Source organism: Crocodylus porosus, unplaced genomic scaffold, assembly GCF_001723895.1.
Source record: "Crocodylus porosus isolate Cpor-Errol unplaced genomic scaffold, CroPor_comp1, whole genome shotgun sequence".
NCBI classification, from domain to species: domain Eukaryota; kingdom Metazoa; phylum Chordata; order Crocodylia; family Crocodylidae; genus Crocodylus; species Crocodylus porosus.
Window position 1 is genome coordinate 22,348,245 of NW_017728912.1, and position 14,402 is coordinate 22,362,646.

At 41.3% G+C, this 14,402-nt stretch overlaps 1 protein-coding gene across 1 annotated transcript in view; it reads right to left on the reverse strand.

Moving 5' to 3' along the window:
• Window positions 1-14,402, reverse strand: part of NPNT (nephronectin) — a gene marked incomplete at its 5' end in the record, with an annotated part of 77,718 nt that overhangs the window by 25,176 nt on the left and 38,140 nt on the right. The window contains 5 exons of the mRNA XM_019534146.1: window positions 5,097-5,552; window positions 10,116-10,238; window positions 11,283-11,417; window positions 12,711-12,830; window positions 13,672-13,791. Coding sequence (XP_019389691.1) covers window positions 5,097-5,552; window positions 10,116-10,238; window positions 11,283-11,417; window positions 12,711-12,830; window positions 13,672-13,791 — 954 coding nt within the window. The remainder of the gene's footprint in view (window positions 1-5,096; window positions 5,553-10,115; window positions 10,239-11,282; window positions 11,418-12,710; window positions 12,831-13,671; window positions 13,792-14,402) is intronic.

Consider the following 14,402-nt stretch of genomic DNA (forward strand, 5'->3'; position numbering starts at 1 on the left):
TGCCTAGGATCGAGGTAAGACTAACTGGCCTATAGTTTCCCGGGTCCTCCTTCCTCCCTTTTTTGAAGATGGGAACCACATTTGCCCTCTTCCAGTCCTCCGGCACCACTCCTGAACACCACGAGTGCTCGTAAAGCCATGCCAGGGGTCTTGCAATGACCTCGGCCAATTCCTTTAGAACTCTAGGGTAGAGATGATCCGGACCGGCTGACTTGAATACGTCCAACCCCTCCAGAAACTCCCTAACTAAATCCTCGCTAACCCTTTTTTTCTGGTTCTGAGATGGCAAAACCCCTTGCTAAAAGGAGTACTTCTAGGGGCAAGGGGAGGGCCTTCTGCTGGCAAAGGTCAGGGGTTAGGGGGCAGGACTTCCAATCACAAGATGGTGACTGGGGGTGGGGCACCTCTCAAGGGGTGGGGCTACTGATGTGGCCCTCGAGAGCTTGCTTAAACTTGGTAAGTGGTTCTCCACCTGAAATAATTGCCTGCCCCTGTTTAAGAGGCTCTAATGTAAGCCAGCTAGAAATGGTGGTTTTGTTGCACACAGGTGATCACTTAGAATGCAGCCCCCTCCTGATTCCTTGGTTCCAAGTGATTTCTGAACACCACAAGTTAATGTTGCCAGACACAGAGGCCAATTACCACTCTCTCTAGGGCTTGAGTGCAGGCCGTTGACCAGGGTTGGTCATGGGTGGTGGTCTACCAAACATGCTGTAGTATGAGAATCAGCCATAGCAGAAAATGTAGAATGATTGTAAGTCTTTAAATGTTCAATAAACCATATCAAATGGGATTAATATAGGAGTGACAGGAGGAGAAACTATAACAACCTTGCTTGATTTCTAGTTTTTGATTAATATCCCAGAGGTCTTAAAAAAATGTCTCAACCCACAAACAAGCTTCAGGTTTTGATCCACTTTTGGCAAGCTTTTTCTTCATTATGCATGGAAAGAAAATGAATGTCAATAGCCTAAGAACCACAGCTGTCTCATACACAGTCTCAAATATCTGAACAGCTTTGAACCGCTGTCCATCTAATATATCATATTACTAAAGCACCTGTCACTATAGTGTCTAAGCACCATGCAGCAATTAAAAGCTGCACACCCTAAAAGAGAAGTAGTCTCACAATCCCTCCCTGGCTTTCAGTGTGCTGTATGGATTTTTGTTCGGCTATTTTTTGTCTTGCTTTACAGGCCTTATCCTTCTGCATTCCAGTTTGTCCAACTGCAAGTGGATCTTGGAGAGATGTCACTACTGGACTGAAGCAATTATCAAATACTGCATTTGAACCTGAACATAGTCAAAGTCAGGCTCTCTGCCTGGACCTGCTGAAGTGGAGGTATCTGCCTACTGATGTAAGCTACCAGTTGTTGCCTACCTGGAGAGTACATCGGGTACTCTTTGTTTGAAGTGGTCCCAATCAACTGTAAAATCTTCCCTGTATTTTGCAATGGGTTTCAGCCCACAAGGAATTTACAGGCAAAAAAAGAAGAGGCAGAGACAGAGGATGAGGAGCTGGAGACAATTCAGAGAAAGGGAAAGATCTCCTTGAGCCTGGCTTTGAACTTGGCTGTTGCACTGTAAATGAAGTTGGGAACAATGCTCTGCAGCTGCCCAAGAATGTACAGCTGCAAGCAGGAGTGGGAGCAGGCAAGAGCTCGATAAATCAGCAACGTTGGCAGCTCCTTTATGCATAATGCTCCACTGAAACCCTTTCTTCTGATAATCCATCTCCAAATCACTACTACTGGTGTTTCTTTAACTGGCGTGGTAGGAGTCCATAGATGCCAGTACTGTAAGGTGCAGACATTCTATATGACCCCTTATTCTGGTGGACGGGAGCTCCAGTGATGTCTCTGATTAGTCATCAGGATGATGAAGGTAGTGTAATAGGGAATGTGAGCCTTTGGAAAGAGATGGAGAGTTTATTCATGAACACAGCATACTGCAGCACGGGGTCACTTCTTGGTACCTGGGTCACTACACACAACAAAAAAATGTGGAGTCGGGGAATTACATGTCAGAGTATGAAAAAACTTGGGGGTGACAGGGAGGACAGCTTTCAATAATTGTAATAGTTGCACTAAAAAGATGAGTACTGTATCTCTTTCTTAGACAAAATTTGCATCTATATAGGAACTAAAAACAGCAATCATATAAAGTTTGTGGGTTTGTAATGAGGTTGAGAAATGAACACAGCAAACCAGTCTACTGAAAACAGTTGGGATTTGCCATTCCTTCTGAACATCCTGTAGGAGGAAATGCAGTGGCTTCCTTTCTATATACCTGCACACTGTTCTTTTCCCCAGACTCAAAGCTCCCTATGGCAGCAGGAAATGGGCTGCAGATTTCATATTCCAAGTGAAAGCTCATTAAACAAGCTCACTGGTACAAGGACTGTTTGTGGCTAAGGATGGGGCATTGCCTACCACATTGTGGCTTCTATAAAGCTGCAAAAAAGTAAAATATAAAAATGACAGAAAAGCAGCTTTGCTTTGGGTTACCCCAGGGTGCTATCCAAATTGTCACATCTAAAGCCTGAACAGAATTTAGGATCTTGACTACACAGCTGTGTGACAGATGTAAATCAAATACATCTTTAGTCAAAGATGAAGAGAAGGGATAATATAGGATTAAAAAGCACATGTCTATGGATTTGATATTGAGGGATACCGAGTTCCTTTGTAGCCTATTGAGTCCAATGACGGCAGCAGGTGCTCAGGATCAAGCTGTGCATTTAATATAGTCCTCTGCCTGAAAGTCCTACAGAATAAAGAACTGGTTTTAGGCAACAAATATATTTCACAAAGCTACTGCTGAGTCCTCACATAAACATTTGACAGACACACTGGACAGAATTTCTGGGTTTTGTTCTGGATTCAACAATGTAAGATCAGACTCAAAAAGCAAACAAACACAGAACCATTTTGCACTTTTGGAATTCAAAACTGCATATCCTGATCTGTACAAAATGAACAGATCCTTTTGGAAAGACTCTATGGAATCACTACACTTTAGAATACACGAATTTAATTGAAAATTATCTTTCTGCTCTAGAATACGTAAGATGTTTCAAAAATACTTGTTAGGAGAAAAACATTGACTAGTGAATGCTACAGATTAGTGTAGTTAGTTCTCGGTTATGTTAGTGCAGAGAGATGTTGCTTTCCACATTAATACATTCTTTCTGGCTGTCAGAAACTTGACAAAAGTTGTGTCAGCAGCACTGTGATTTAGTTTCTCAAGTCTGGAAACTACCAGAAGGAACTTTTCACTTTACAGAACATGCACTATCTGAACTAAGCCCCAAATACGATGATGAACAAATGACAATATTACCAGTCTAGGCATGTATGGTATAAAGGAAATTAGGGAAGACATTTACAGCTATATATAATTTCACATTACTTTTAATATGCTAAAGAACTGCTGTCTGCAGTTGTCCTTCTTAGTATGTGAAGTTTGGATGAGCCTATATGTATGTCTATAGGCTTGCTATAACTACACAGAGAACACATCTAGCTACAGTCTTTACCAGTTTTTCAATAACCAGAAATATGTACATTTTTATTTCAGATTCAGTTTCTTAAGCCAAGCAAGTTATCTTGCTTGTTCAAAACTGAAAAATGAAACTCATAAAACAGTTCTAAAAAATCCTTTCGAGTAGCCTGAGGACAAATCTTGTTTTTTATCTTTCTGAATTCTTTCTTGTTCAGTTTTTATCTCTACTATAAGTTAATCAAACTGCCTGCAGCACATAAACTATTAACAGAAAAACGAAACCTATATTCAAAGAATGATGTATTTATGTAATCATTTGAAAGAAAACACCCGAGAAAGTTACTGTATAAAAGTCAAAGCTCCCTGCCCTCCCCTAAAAAAACACAAGTGCTTGTCCATCTGCTCTGAGAATGCAACGTTTTCCATCCTAATTAGCTTCAGTGACTTTTATCATACATCAAGCTGAAGAAAAAGAGATGATCTTTCCCCTACCCTCCCACTCTCTAAAATTAACTGCAGCTACAGTACTAAGGATGAAACCGGTGCTGAATATTTCTTGGCAGGCATGCCATAAGTGCACGTGCCAGCAGTGTCATCTGTGGAATGTAGTAAAGCTGGCACACGAATGGTGCGATATCTTTCAGGGCAGTTCTCAAAATGGTATTTCCTCATGCAAAGAGCATCTTCAGTGTCATGAGCTCTTCAGGAGTCCATTTTTGTGAGATACATTCCATAAAGTGAGCCTCAGTGTTATTTTTAATGCAAGTTTCCTGTTAGCAGTAAATATTAAAAGGATGCTTGAGGTTATAATTCACACAACGCAAAAAAGTTAGATCATACCATCCACTGGCATTTCTTTCCATTCCTACAGTCACATTCCTACAGCCTTATGTTATACTCTTCCCTTTCAGTATCTCAGAATGTAAACCTATTGTCTAAAATACTTTGGATAAGTGCAATAGGCATAAAGTCTCTTTCCAAGCTTTTTTAAATTTAAAAGCTTCTATTAATCTTCGAGTACTGGAAAGTGCTTATTATGGCACTTGGGATTTATGCGGTTTATAATTTATCAGAATACAATACAATAAAACATATGGTGCAAAATTACTAAACAGCAGTAGTCTATAGGCAATGAAATGGTAAAGGCTATTACTGTCTAACAGTGGATGAAATTTGTGGACATATAAATTACCTGCCAAAAATACAGGTTCAGGGTGATCAAAACTATTCATTAATTTGGCATATATGTTTGGTTGAAAAATAATGGGTAATTTTTTTTCTGAAAAGTTAAAAAACTTCCTTTCAACATTTTGAAATGAAATGTGTTGAACTGAAATGACCCAAAATATTCTTTCAGGGGTTTTTTTCCCCCCAGTTTCTAGTTTCACCAAGAAATTATTTCAGGCTACCCCAAAACTAATTTTTTCATACTATTCATGCTGGCCCCCAAAGTGAAGAATCAGTTCTTTGCATTGTGATGTCTCCCTTTGCAATTTCATATTCTACAAGCTGTTTATGAAAGTTTTCCAAAGACAGTATAGACAATGCAATTCAGAGATCCTCTTAAAGAAAGAACATATATATTTACTTACTAAAAACATCCCCTCTTGGTTTCTGCGGATCTATTTGTATCCTGTTGTCAACTGTAATTCCAGGGGGAGAGGTAGCTTCCGCAAGCACAAGGGAAGGGTCTTTCGTTGTTAACCTTGGGGGTCTTTCCGGTGGTGGTGTACTCAATGTTGTCGGCGGTGGAGGTGGAGGCCTTGTTACTGGTTTCAGTACTGGTCTTGTTGTAACCTGCTTCGGTGCAAACCTGGTAGTTGGTTTGGGTGCAGGCCGCGTAGTTGGCTTGGGCGTAGGTCTTACTGTTGGCTTGGGTGCAGGCCTTGCTGTAATAACAGCAGGTATATGTGGTGGTCTAAATGGCTGTCTTGTGCCTCCATTATCAGGTACCCTATTGGTCATACCACTGCTGCCCTTAAGACGTGTACTGTTGCCTTTGAATATGTTATATGGACTTGATGGTTCAATCATAACTTTAGGAATAACTGCAAAGAGAGTGAAAATGGGAGGAAATTGGCACCTAAATATCTCTACTGACAAAATAAAGCCTAGTGCATTAATATAAAGTTGAAATCATTGTTCTTGTTTGATTTTTTACTGATTAAAGAGAAATATTTGAGAATCATTTCCACCTTATCATCATATGCTTTTAGAAAGACCACTTATCATAGTATTCGTAGGGACTTGGAATAGCTTGGAATAATGTACAGTGGTAAAAAGGGAGTATATATTCAGTTGCCTGTAGTATTAAGGTATGGAGTAATGAGCAGTGGAAATGACAGCCTAATCAGGTAGCACAATTAATGAAAAGCTGGGGCAGAAACACGCATTTTTCATTAAGCTCTAAAAGTGACCAGGTCTGGACTTCCTCCTCAAGCAATTTGCCTAACCTATTCCAAACAGTAGGTTCTGCCACTAAGAACAGTACCCTTGCAAAGATATCTGAAGTAGTCCAACTGAATGCAGGGGTCACATGGGGGTTACCTTGTAAGTCTTCAAGGTAAATGGAATTGAAAATACTGGAAAGACTGAGACCTTTGTAGACATTAACTACAGGAGGTCCCTTAAGTTCACCCAGAAATGAACTGATAGCTGGTGAAGAGTACAGATATACTGTATTTGAATCATTTTGCCCAACTCAAAAAGTAGGAGAACCACAGCCAATACTAGATTCTAAGAAACTTTAAGTGTAGTTGGAGGTACAGGCTGGTATGGTTGTTGGGCCTGATCTACACACACAATTGTAACAGTGTAATTAAACATTTTATTTTAAAATATTTTAATAAAACTGATGCAAACCTATGTATGAGAGCTCTTAACATGATTTATGTCTGGCTTATACTGGCTTAGTTTGCCTTGGTAAATTTAGAGGTTCAAACTAAAGCAATGGAATTAGTTTTAAACAAATGTAATAATGTCTAGACACATGGAGCTTTCTTAATGATTTTAGCTAATTAAAACAGGTACAATTCTGTATAGAAGAGACTCAGATGTGACGTCATAAACCAAAGCCCCATCTGAGAAGGCGCACAATCTCTTCTTTAGAGGCAGCCCACAAAATGTGTTCCAGGATCATTTTACTATCTAGGACTCCAGGAACAGAGCCTAGCAAGACTCTAAGACTGAAAATCAGTTTAACCATGGGTGGGCAAACAGTTTTATCTTGAGGAGAAGCAGCAAGCTTTACCAGTTCTTCAAAAATGCTTTCTACTGCCAGTCAACATTAACTCTGCTTCATACTGATTGAATCTGAGCCAACTGGTTTTCATCCAGGTCACAGACTCTGCCAAATACTGGGAGAGCAAAGAAACAGTGTTATCTTGGCCCCCCAAAAATGACTTAGAGCTGCGTGCCATCCATGTAATAATGGCACTACACTCCATATTGCTTCACAATCTGCCCTACCATCACTGTATCCAAAAAGTGACAGAATTGTAGTCCCTACAAATGAGACCATTATCAACAGTATGTAAGGCTGTTAAAAGATTTATCATCAAGGACATCTGTTGATTGCCCTGAGGAAACAGCTCTCTTGTGAATTTCAACTGATTTGAAAATGGCATGTCAAGATCTGTCAAAGTCTTACATGTTTGCCACCTGACAGGCATCAAGATTATATGGAAATCACAAAGTCACACTGCAAATCCTAACTATCGTTATTTAGCACAGGTTTGTAACCTAACACTGAGAAAGTCTGTTTTTTATTCAGTACTTTCATGTCAGAACTCACCTGGCCATCTATTAATATAACTCCCAAATATCAAAATGTTTAAATCCACCATTTCTTAAAATACACTAGCATGGAACAAATCATTTTGATTTGGGCCTGACTTCAGTTAAGCATGTCAGCAAGTTTCAGTGGTTTGCTGAGTAGAGATGGACTTAAGGATGCACTTTACTGAATCAGGGCTATTGCTGTTAATGTTCTACATTTGATGTATAATTGTTTCAAATCTAAGATAGTAGTCACATCTACACATCACTGTACGGTGACATTGGTACAGCACTGTACTTTAGTACTTTCTTTTGGAAGTACTAAAGCACAGTACAGTATGGGTGGTTACTACATTGTGCGCGTGGTGCACAGTTAGATTTCGCTGCCACATCATCATAGTGACACACTATACCAGGGAAGTGCGCCGCCATGATGACAGCTGCAGATCCCGTGTAGACCCAGGTGATTGCCATATCGCCACAGCACACTGTACAGTAATGTAGCATGTCACTATATTGCTATAGGCTGACATGTAGATGCATCCAGTGAATCATAATGAATGGTTGGTCAGTGAATGGATAACTATATGTGGGCATTACTGGATGCACAAAAAATAAGTTGTTAAATGCATCCCTCCCTATGAAAATTCTTTTAACTATGTTAATTGTTGTATTATGCCAATTTAAATTTAAAACACACTTTAAGATCCAGATCATGTACCCAAGATTTACATTAGTAATATTCTCTCCCTATGTGATTCTCTCAGTTCTAAATAGAAAGTAGTGCATGGGAAAAGAGATATCATTCAAATGGTGCTGAGCTCTTCACTGTCCACCCCTTCTTTGGACCTCCCCACCATACTGGAAGGAATGGGGCCATGAATATTATCAGGTAAAGATATAGCCTCATTATGCATGTCTCTAGGGCAGCCATAGCTGAAGGGAGTACTTGACAGTCCACTGGAGACTCACTATTGGAAACTACATGGGACCACCAAGGACCCCCATGAAGGCACTGGTCTCACATGATGAGGGCAGCCTTCACATCACAGAAATCCCTCTCAGATCTATGTAGATCCCTGGAGATTACCAGACGTGTGAGGAGACCTGGTGGAATACACCATAGTGATAGGGATAGTTGCTTCCCAAAAGAACAATGGAAAAGACACAGTGGCACATCTACATGAGACACTTAACTCAAAATTATTGCGCAGGAAGGGTCAGCGTCTACATGTACAGATGCTTACTGTGCACTAATCTGGTCTAATCACGAGTAAATTTACTACCTGTAAATACAAGTAGCAAATTTATTCATGAGTAATTACTGCACAATATGGCACATGTACATGGCCAACTCAGAGCAGAGGGCAGGAGATTGCTCCCTGCCCCGGTAGCTGCTTGCTGCCATGATGGGCTTCATCACCAGAGCCCAGGCAGGGACAATGTCCCCCTGCGCCAGCAGCAGGAAGCTTCTAGCCCCCGCTCCACAGTCACAGAGTGGGAGCTGGGAGATGGTTGTTCCCAGCTCTGCAATCACAGTGCAGAGCTTGGGAGCTCCCTGCACAGAGAGTTCCCCATCCAGCCTGGAGATCACTGGCACCTGCCCCTGACCAGGACAGTTTCCAGCCACCCCTGGACAGCATGGGGAGGTTTGCACATGTAGCCTGGAGGTGGCTGGGAACTGTCCTGTTCCAGGAAGTTACCAGCCTGCTCCAGGCTGCAGGTCCCTTCCCCATGCCCTGATTGGGCAGTCAAGACATGGGGCTTGGAAAGAGCTGCAAGGGAGGGGCAGGTCAGAGCCCCTGCCCCAATTCACCAGTGGGGCAGCTAGCAGCGAGTTAAAGAGTACAATAAAATAGAGCCCCAAATCCCTGCCCAGCTGGGGCTCATTGTTAGCTGCCCCACTGGCAGAGCAGGACAGGGACCCGCCCCTCTCCTGCAGTTCTTTCTGAGCTCCTTGCCCCCAACTGGGGAGCCAGGACTGGGAGCTTCCTGCTGCCAGGGCAAGTGTCTATTGTCCCTGCCTGGGCTCCAGTGGTGGAGCCCATCCCAGCAGCAGGCAGCTCTGGGGGGGCAGGGAGCAATCTCCTAGCCCCTATCAGGAGACAGCTGATAGGCCCCATGTCCCCTGCCAGCCCCTGGACTAGCACCCAGGGGCAGCCTAGAGCTCCATCTGGATGCTGCAGGGGGTTGGTGCAGGACCAGATGGAGCAGGAGCAGACTGCTGCTCAGAGCAGCAAATCTGCTCCCCCATCCCTGCATGTGTAGACACCTGCCCAGGGTAAATTACTCTAAAGTAAACCTGCCCCCCACAGCATTTGCACCTGAAAACACACCCAGTTTCTAGGGAAAGGAAACTACGGAACTCTTAGTCTCTCTGTCTGCGTGCTCTCTCACAACTGTGTGGAGGAGAGGGCAAGCTGTGTTATAAGAATCCACACAGCGTTTACAACAGAAGGAAACCATGAGAGGTACGTGTCATGACCAGGCTCTAAATTACTTAATGCACTTTCACCTCATAATGGGAACAACTAGAGTCACCTACAGAATGAAGCTGCAAATGGGGCTCACTGGATTTTATCTTACTAATGAAAAAGTCTCATAGAATGATATTTTTTATCAAGGCCTGTTAAGACTCATACCATTCTGAATACAGTATCTGGTCCTCTATTGTCTTTCATACATACTTAAGTGAAACTGAACCTGATACTGCTACATCTGAAAATTACTGCACAGGATTCATTACAATGTTTCTCACCTTTCCCAATAAATAGTCTCACTGTTTGGCATTTGACTTAAGTATTAAGGCCAAAAAAATGTGAAGCAATACATACGTATGCAGTTTGTTCCATCACCTCTGTAGCCCTCTTTACATTTACACTTGTAGGATCCCTGCGTATTGTAACAACGGGAAAAACCACCACACTGATATTGGCCAATTGAGCATTCATCTATGTCTGTAAAATAAAATTGTATAAAAGCTATATATGTAGGAGAAAGAACTTGCCTTTTTCTTCAAAATAAATGGACGTGACCCTTTAAAACAATGTTCTGAATTTTAAAAGTAGAATAAAATTATGCCATAGCTGAAAAAAAGAATCACTACTAAATTAACTGTGTTTCATAGATGGTAAGCTGAGAAAGCCCTTCAGACCACTGACAGACATGGGGGGAGGTAGGGGGGAACACACTTTAATAGAAGCAGCAGCGTGTTAGTTCAGGCTGGCTCCACAGTGTCTGTATTGATCAGGCACTTCAGTGGGACTTGTTGGCATTTTTATCTAATAGCTGATTCAATCAGCTATTAGATAAAAGCACCCAAAAAGCTCCACTGAAGTGCTCCGTCTGTATAGATGTTGGGAAAGCTTGGTGCAAGTAATGTGCTGCCTCTCCTGAGCATGTGCTGGGCTCAGTGCAGGAGCCTGTCAAGGTTGAAGTAAAGCACCGATTTGTTTTTTTCCCCCCATGTCTGCAAGCAGCCTGAGTGATCATCTAGACTGACCTCTGGTATACAGCAAGTAAACATTTTAGTTTTCTATAATCACTTTTACACTGACCTCTCAGGGAGGGGAAATATCAGGTTTGCAATATAAGATTTGTAATATACAAGACCCCAATCTGCATTTAGCACGCTCTTCTTCTGTGGTTTACCTTCTTTTGTGTATTACACCAGCGTGGAAACTGCTTACAATATCTTGTATTGTTTTTCATGCTGTTAGTGCTACAAACAAGGTACCAAAACCTGCAGGTGCTGTCTGCATGCAATTCCCATTGAAAACATCAAAGGATATTACTTCTTTTTACATGTTCAATGTAATTCTATTTCACAGTTCACTACACACACAAAAATACAGAGTACTTTAAAACAGTTTCAGGCTCTCAGCCTGTATGAAGATGGATAAACCTCTGTTAATCCTGGATACAATTAAATAATGTACATATACATTATTATGTATTATTATGTAAATATGTGCAAAAATGAAATACATGGATTTTATTACCGTGGCATTGATATTTGCCTCCGATGTACGTTAAATCGAAGCCTTTATGGCACTTGCAAATGTAGCTCCCAAAAGTGTTAACACATTTCCTAAATCTGGGACAGACAACTCTCCCAGTAGCACATTCATCAACATCTGCAAATAGAAAAAAAGTGTTATTTTTTATTACATAGATAAGGTACTATCTATCTTAAATGAGTTTCAAGTCTCAAAATTAAACACAGCCATCTGAATGGTCCCGTATCTTTGGAAGACTTCTTTTTGACTCAGGGCTAGCAGCCTCATGGACACTATGATGTTGAGGAGCTCACACTCTATTTCACACATCTTCTGTCACCAAGAGAGACTAAAGAAGCCATTTGCTAAGATACTGGTAGAAAATAAGGTTAGATATGATCTACCATAGCCTCACTTAGCATAAACTGATTTATGTTAATTGACTGATTTATAAACAGGTGGCAGGCTGCGGTAGTCTCCTGAACGCTGGCTAATTTTGAAGGCTGTTCACTGCAATTTGCCTGGATAGAATAATGGCTCTTCCAACACCTAGTCCAACCCCATGCTCAAGGAGTGCAAAGCAAAAACAAAGGAGGGGTGCTTCCTTGATGAAGATGCCAGACACCCAAAGAAGGAGTTATTTTCTCAACTCCCAGGTGCCTTTAATCAGTGGATTGTATAAAAAAAATCAACTAAACTGTAACATTTGTCTGCAATGGTTTAGAGAGGGATGCTTGTACCCCTGGGCAGGGGATTAGACCAAATGAGCAATCCTATGATTCTATAAATTGTTAGGTTACGGTAAATTATTTAAAAATATTCACTCACACAAGTGATATACAACACAGTCCTCTTGGAGTTGACTACCCAAGTACAACAAACAAACTGAAAGAGAAGCATGGATACAATCACATCTACAGAGAAGCTCCTCATCTTTGATATCTTGGGATGCAGCTGGCCTGCAGGTAGGAGGCTTATGAAAACGCAAAGGGGCATTCCCAGATTCCCTACAGAATGCACAGCACTTGCTTCAAGACGTGCAAAAGCTCAAATCTTGGTCCTTAAATCCATAACATTTTTATGTGTGGAAAAACTATTCCAGGTTATTCGTAGAGGCTTTATTGCTCTCTCCAATCCCTGCACAGTTGTAACTACAGCATCAGAATTTGCAGACAATGGGATACAAAAAAATAGTTGCCATATTTTTTTTTAAATGCTTTAAAGCCTGCCTAAAATATTGTTTGTGTAACATCTAATATATACAGAACACATGATGGCACAATAGAAAGGTGCTTGTTTGAGACCACCTGGGTAATGTGGCTATCTGAAACTCATGTTGACAGATTGTTACACTACACCTATCATGCAATTCATATCTATGCAATGATTTTTTTCAGCTGGATTCAGCTTTAAGATGGAAGCATAACTTACCTACACAGGTCCTGCCATCAGGCCCTAGCTGCAACCCTGGAGAAGGACACCGGCAGTGGACCTCTCCTTTCACTACATCACAGCCATACTGACAGTTGGCCATAGAACAAGAAAGGGCATCTAGGGAAAAATGGTCACATGTCGCACTAAATATATAGTATAGACAAATCACTGGAGTCTCAGGTGAAATAAAGTCTGGTCCAGCTACATAAAAGTCAGTGGAAAGTCTCCTGCTGATTTTAAAGCGAGTTGGATCAGGCCAATAAAAGCAAAAATGTGCTCTGTAAATCTTTGCTTTGCTTTCACAGACTACATTTATAAGAAACACCAAGTCTAAAGAATACAGTTTTTAGTGGTCTGTGTTATTGAACAAAAACCCCATGAGGAAAATAAAACCAAATGTGTGCTACAAACCCTTGTGGATGGATTCATTTAGAAATGGTAACTCCTCCTTTCAGTACTATCTTTAATTAAAGGTCATTTCTCTCTCTCACCAGATACCCAAAATATCCACTTTTATTGGATATAAAAGTGAGGAGGAACCTAATCTCCGGGAAGATCTCAGTACAATTTTATACCAGGCAGCCACCCAGCATATGTAGCTTTAATGATTTTTAAGGCTTTATGTGAGCATAATACAGCAGAACTGCAGGTGTCCTGCTGAGAATACTGCAGGCACCTGTCCCTGAAGGAAGATTAATAGTGATTTGCAGAGTTGAAGAATGGTTTAGGAAACAATGATAAAACTAACAGAATAAAAATAATTTGTTCATGTTCTGTTCAGTCTCATTTCCTGGAATGAGGAGGCCCGTTTAGCACAATGCACAATTTTCAGAAGGATATGTTTTTGCCTTGGGACTCATCTTTTTCTGGTATAAGTTTACCAAGGGTCTCCAGAGATTATAGAAAACAGTAACTGGAGTTTCAAACAAAAAAGGGAAGCCAAGGAGCCTTGACATACTAGAACACGTTCCATCCGGCATGAGCATGTATCCGTTCAGACAATAGCACTTGTAGCTGCCATAGGTGTTCATGCATCGGTGTTTGCATGGCCGAGGCTTTAGTCCACACTCATTAAGATCTGAAGTGGAAAGAGAGCAGGGAGGGGGGAGGAGAGAAAAAAGCAAACCAACAGTTTATGAAAAACTGAGCATCTGAAGCTGTTACAGGACTCTCAATGTTTGGAGAAAGAAGGAAAAACGGGATACTACATTGTTTATATCCAGCCCAGTTTTGTAGTGACCAGAACTGGCTACAATGTAGGTGTGTTTCAGTAACCTCACTACCCCGTGACACTAGAGCCATTCAGTTTACTAACCAACTGGATTGTTTCTTTTCGTTCACATCATAGATACCACACTCATATATTGAATAAGCAGAATTAATTAACACTAATACATATTGTATCAATTATATTTTCTGTGATTTCTGAGCAATATTCCTTCCCCTCATTTCCACCTTGATTGGGTCAGAGGCTAGGAACAGATGTGGTATTTGTCCCTGGACAAGTTGTGCCTGTATTTGTCCCAAGAAAAGTCCTGGGATTCATGTGTACACGCACTGCCTTTCTAATCAGGGCTTAGTCAGCGGCTGAACGCACTGCCACTTTTCTGTCATTGATTCCATGATGCAATCCCAGGACAACCATTCAGGTGCACCTTACAGTGTCACAGGACAAACTGTTAGCACTTC